This window comes from Pteropus alecto, unplaced genomic scaffold, assembly GCF_000325575.1.
Source record: "Pteropus alecto unplaced genomic scaffold, ASM32557v1 scaffold110, whole genome shotgun sequence".
Classification (NCBI taxonomy): Eukaryota; Metazoa; Chordata; class Mammalia; order Chiroptera; family Pteropodidae; genus Pteropus; species Pteropus alecto.
In genome coordinates, this window is record NW_006431920.1 from 1,066,372 (window position 1) to 1,072,778 (window position 6,407).

The 6,407-nt window shown below is 42.1% G+C and overlaps 1 protein-coding gene across 1 annotated transcript in view; it reads right to left on the minus strand.

Annotated features, from left to right (window-relative positions):
• The window catches only part of DIS3L2 (DIS3 like 3'-5' exoribonuclease 2), a 273,001-nt gene that overhangs the window by 227,271 nt on the left and 39,323 nt on the right, over positions 1–6,407 (minus strand). Inside the window, exon 4 of the mRNA XM_015585355.2 lies at positions 5,809–5,862. Within this exon, the coding sequence (XP_015440841.1) occupies positions 5,809–5,862 (54 nt within the window). The remainder of the gene's footprint in view (positions 1–5,808; positions 5,863–6,407) is intronic.

Consider the following 6,407-nt stretch of genomic DNA (forward strand, 5'->3'; position numbering starts at 1 on the left):
GATCCACATAGAAGGCAAAGAAGTAAAGGGCAGGGATGGGGAATGAGATCCATAAAGCATTCTCACATTCCTCCTCTCTCTCCGACTCAGAAGCAGGGTGAATTCCCAACTGTGAACAACACAACAAGGCACTGACCCTTCATCCTTAATCACATGCTTACAAACGACCCACTTTACACAGTGTAGACCCAGTGAAATCCTCAGGTATTGATTGCTAAATTTAAATTAATGCCAGAATCTTCCCATTAAGCCAAATTACTTTACAAAAACACTTAAATGGAAAAGACAGCTAAGGAAAATAAGGTTTCATGACAAAATTAAGTATTTTCAAAACGTTTCATCAACAAACATGCAAACATGTACTCTTATCCTTTTTTGTCCTTCCAAAAGTTTATACTATATGCTCTTTCCAGAGGATACAAGAGAAGTAAAATGTTAATTTTTCTTAAAGGACGTAATAATAGTAAACAGGCTTGGAAACTCAAAATGTTGTAATACACATATGACATAGAATAGATTTAATACTCAAACTGCAGGTGATTACTATGACATTTTAGTTAAAGTTAAAATTAGCATTCCAAATCACCAACCTCCCCCCACCCTACTTGCCACCCGCCCCCGCCATGGGATTTCAGACACTCAGCAATTTTTATACTTTCCACTCACAAACCATTAGAGATCTTTCAGAACAGTCTTTCTGTTCAAGGTCCAATCTAGCCACGGGCTGGCAGCTGTGGCCTGCACACTTTGCCAAACCTGACCCACCCAAGTCCCTGAGGAACAGCTACCGTGCTAGCCACAAAGACAGAATGACTGCAGCTGACCTCAAGACAAGCTCCTCAGAGAAACAAGGAAGAGGCAACCAGTAAATGGTGAACAACGGAAGTGCGGCACCACATTATCAATCACTGTCTTCTGTGATTTGTAAAGCAATGGAAGCTCTCCGACTGCCTAAGAATGAAAAGAGCTGTCTGTATGGAGGCCGTCCTCCCCACTATTATGTGTCAAAACATATGCAATGAGACGTCCCTTTCATAAGCAGCTACACCACCCTTAGACAGACAGCTCAGAGATTTAAGATAAGATGCTGGTACAGTCATGTTTCTATTCCAAGAAAACAAGAAAAGTAGGGCTGAGCTGAACCTAAGACAACACACAAATTTATAGGTAATTGCAGCATTACTCAGCTCTTAATTTGATTCAGTCAGAAGCCTGAATCTATGGCAGAATCTCTTATTTTAAAAATATTAAACTTGGGAACACTTCCATATTAAAAGTCTGAGTCAGCCTCACAACCAGGGGTCCCCAACCCTCAAGCCACCTGGTCAGTGGCTTGTTAGGAACTGGGGTGCACAGCAGGAGATGAGCAGCAGGTGAGCTGCAGGCCAGTGAGCGAAGCTTCGTCTGTATTTGCAGCCGCTCCCCAGCGCTAGCATCATTGCCTCAGCTCCACCTCAGATCGTCAGGCGTTAGATTCTCATAGGAGCACCGGTCTCTGGTGCCAAAAAAGGTTGGAGACCACTGCTCTTAACTACTTTTTAAAGCCAAATGCTTCAGCCCTTTATTTGAATTCCAGAAGACTTGCTTTTACCCATCAGAAAGAGTCTGGGGGGAGGGGGGTGGCGGGGAGGATAATGAACAACCCTAGAGGAAATAAACAGGGATCTGGGGGTACTCTCACCAAATACGTAGTTAGATATGGAGGTGGGAGCATGACCCAGGGATTCCATAATGGTCAGAGCATCTTCCATTGATGGAATAGCTCCTTTTGGACCTGAAATAAATTCCGCAGACGTACAAAGAGTGCCTCCCATGACAAGATGCACGAAAAAGTTACAGAACTCCTTGCACCAATGTAATTCAGAATGGAAACTAGGCTTTTTGTAAAAAGCCAGGTTTTTATATTGGGTCTATTTCTCTTTATCTTATCCCCCAAAGAGGATAAAAACGTGTGCCGCTCCCCAGCGCTAGCATCATTGCCTCAGCTCCACCTCAGATCGTCAGGCGTTAGATTCTCATAGGAGCACCGGTCTCTGGTGCCAAAAAAGGTTGGAGACCACTGCTCTTAACTACTTTTTAAAGCCAAATGCTTCAGCCCTTTATTTGAATTCCAGAAGACTTGCTTTTACCCATCAGAAAGAGTCTGGGGGGAGGGGGGTGGCGGGGAGGATAATGAACAACCCTAGAGGAAATAAACAGGGATCTGGGGGTACTCTCACCAAATACGTAGTTAGATATGGAGGTGGGAGCATGACCCAGGTATGCCATAATGGTCAGAGCATCTTCCATTGATGGAATAGCTCCTTTTGGACCTGAAATAAATTCCGCAGACGTACAAAGAGTGCCTCCCATGACAAGATGCACGAAAAAGTTACAGAACTCCTTGCACCAATGTAATTCAGAATGGAAACTAGGCTTTTTGTAAAAAGCCAGGTTTTTATATTGGGTCTATTTCTCTTTATCTTATCCCCCAAAGAGGATAAAAACGTGTCTTAATAATATCAAATTATTTTGGTTTGCTTGAAAGTCACGTGGTTTTATCCTAACTCTATACCTTACTTTTATTGAGAACCCCAGGAGAATAGACTGGCAGGTACACATAAAAGTGACTTATCCCATGTATTTTGAGTTTGTCATAAGAAAATGAAAATCAACTTTCTATTAGTATAAACTATAATAAATCTAAGTCAATTTCCTCCAAAACAAAGTACTTTTTAATACCTGATGATCAATTCACTATTCCTAGCCTACTGATTAAGTAGATATTTTAACATAGCAAATGACACTGTATAAGTTCATAATCTTTTTTGGAGTCAGTAAGAATAAAACTACATAATTTCAACAAATCTGTCTATTTTTGTCTCTCCAAAACCTTTAAAATTTTAAAGTTGGGAGGAACATTAGACAATATGTAATCTACCCCCTCATTTCACAAATAAGGAGACTTTTCTAGCTTTCATTATCAGAGCAGAGGCTACCTCTCCTTTACTATCATTTCTTGTCTTTATTCTCTTGTAAAGCAGGGGATGATAGCACGCAGGCCCGGGTTCTGACATCCTCTCCCCTGGCTACCTGTGAGCATTTCTGCAGTACCTACAAGTTCACTACTGACACAGACATAACCTATGTGTACTCAGAAATCCAGACCAGCGGTGGGATTTATCTACATGTAACTTACTGTCTCTGCTATCTCCCTCTTCAATGGCTTTCTGTAATGCTTCTCAAACCTAAAACTAACAAGACAAGAAAAAAAACCTAGAATGCAAGATTATTCTAGTGTCCAAAACTAGAGAATCTACAATCATTCACAAACAGGCCTTGACGGAGCTTTTACAGTCTGCTCTTAATTAGAGATGACTCATTTAGCACTTTTTCTCCCTCTGTGACAATATGACTACTCCATCAGTGGCCAGATAGGAGTATAAAAGAGGCATAGAACTAAACCAATCCTAAAATCACAACTGCCTGAAAATTTCTAAATAAGACATGCCAGGAACACAAGTTCAAGTAGAACAATTTGAGCTTTTGAAACATCGATGGCTCCTGCCACTTAACCTCCTTTAACAAACCAGATTAAACAGTGGTGACACAAACTGCAAATTTAAATCGCATAAATTTCAATTATAGGAACCTAACTAGGCCCCACACTTTAACAGACCTCTGCTCTGGCCATCCTCCAGCCACACCCCTCGCCTTCATGTAAGGAGTTCTCAGGGCCTAAAGGCTGTGTATCCCCATTTACACTCAGGCCCAAACCCACTTCCAGGACAAAAACAGGCATCTTCTCCAAGTCTGCCTTCCCAAAGACTGACCACATCACAGGTGGCACCCCATGGATTTGACAGGTGGCTAAGGGGTGGGTACTTCCACAGAGTTTGGACATGCGAGATAAGATGCCCACATAGGTGCATGCAGGGGCCCTCGCTGAATGGGGGTAGGCAGCAAACAGGGCACAGGAGCCAGAACTGGGAAGGGAAGAAGGACAGGCCAGGGGCAGACCCTCTCTATGCAGCCCATTTCAGCACAGGGCTCCAAGGAGTCTGAGAATTCTACATTTGAACCCAAGTACATGGAGGTATGTTTGGCAAGGAATATATTTTATTTGTCATGAATATATTTTACTTAACAGTTTGCTAGTGTGATTTATAACTTCTTGATATTTAATAGAAGGTATGTGTGCCTCCGTTTGTACTTTTGACCTAGGCCCCACACTTGTCAGGAGCCAGCCTAACAGGGATCTAGCTTGGGGAAATTCAATACTGTGTACTCAGGGAAGAGAAAGCAAGCAGCAGAATTTTCCAGATGCTGTGTCCTTCCCTCATCACACCCGTCAGTGAGAGCAAACCTCGGTGTGAGCAGGAGCCGGGAGACGGGAAACCTGCTGGGTGCCCAGGCACCTCTCTGGCCGCACACCCTGCTGCACTGGGTGTGAGTCTCATGTCTAAAAACCCATGTTGCCCACATTAGGGGCCCGGAATATAACTGAGCACCCTCAACTGGTCCGCCAATTACGAAACAGTCATTCTTTTTAATGTGGAGAGAACACTGAATATGCTGGACTTCTTGAGAGGTGGTTTATCTGTCTCTAACATAGCATAGTTCTGAGAGATTTTCGTGCTTAATTTTTATGATTACTGAATGTGCTTTTCATCTTATGAGCAAACTCTGGAACCTAACGCCTATATAAATTGTGTTTCTACTGTATGACGGAACTGCTCCCGCAACTAAGTTACTACCCCAGAGCCGACTCTCAATTCTACAGTCCAAGTCCCAAGGTGAACACAGGTACCATGTTCTGTCACAGGAATGGAATATGACTCAGGGGAACAATGTGACTTGTCAGAAATACTTTTTATCTAACCCAATGGGTAAGACCTGAACTTAAGATACAAATGTGACTCCTTGGCTTCTAGAGGGCACGGGAAAAAATGACTAAACTGACCTTGAGAATAGGTCTGAAGGTTATCATAACAACAGTAATACCTATGAAGTACATGACTCAATTTGTATTCTCACTAAACCTGTCATTTAACATAATGAAATACGTTAACTGAAATATATGTACTCCACTTCCTCATCTACAAGCAAAATTTCATTCCTATGGTCTACCTTCCACCTTGAAAATCTGTAATTCTATGGCTACCCTATTTATGGCGTCCTGGAAAAGTTGGGTCAGGAATCTTAGAACATTGCTCTTGCGGCTTTGCACAATCTCACCTTATTCAGTCACCTGCCATTTACTATATGTCAGAGTGAACCTCCCTTCACAGGGGGGGAACCCATTAAAATGAGTCATGAACATCAGGAAGGGTAGAAAGACGCAGCGACAAAGAGCCTTGTTACCTACCAAGTCCTATCACTTGCAAAAAAGTAAAGTGAGAAATTCTGACCAAAAAAAAAGCATTTTTGGACAAATTTGCAGATTAGCCCATGCAATAGATCGAAAGTAGATAGCATATTTGTTTAGGAAAGATTAACTGAAACTGGTGGAAAACCCATAAATCCTTTTAAGCAATAAATCAAGGGCATTCAGTGACACGGACCGGTGGGTGTCTACCTGGGTCCGGCTGCTCCCTGCAGCCCAGTAACGAGGGCCATCCCTTTCATCTGAAGTGTGATTTTAAGACTGGCGGAAAGGGTTGTTAACCAAAAGCAAATTTTGTTTATTTAAATGTGAAACACATTTTTGCCTATCCTCAATTCTGTTTTACTACTCTGCTTTTTAGTTAGAATATATGATTTCAGTTTCAGAGCACATCTAAAAAATTAAATGTGACATTAAGTTTATTATAAAGTTACTAAACTTACCGGGGAAGGAATGAAGGCTTCGTGAAACTTCTTAGGATTAATTCTCAATACGCCCTAAAAATAAAAAATGCAATCTATGAAAATTTAGTTACATACACTTATGATTTTTCCATGCTTATGTTATTCTCCAATAAAAACGTTTTTCAAGTAATTAAACAGTTCAATTTAGGAAACCAATTAGATGAGAACTATTCATGAAACGCATGAACCGTGATTTACACTGATACCTGTAACACAGCGTTCCACCAAAACCCGAAAGCTCACACTGGCACCTGGCTGTGAACAGACAGAGGTGAGAAGCAACAGAGCCCGGAGTGGAAAAGTGGCAACAGCCGGGATTCCGTGTGCCCCGGCGAGCTGTCTTCAAATTTAACCTTCACTCTGAGAACAAGGCGATCAGGGGATCACGCCTCAGTACATAATGGCCTTTTTAATTCTCTAAGACCTTCCCACCGTGCTTGTTTCTGTGACAACTTTCTAAGTGATGCAGGTCGATTTCCAACCTAGATACTGAGCCTCGAGGGACTGGATGCATATTTTTTACTCTGGCCCCTCTGCAGAGCTGAATGTGTCAATAATTCAAAATGGTCCAGAACCGC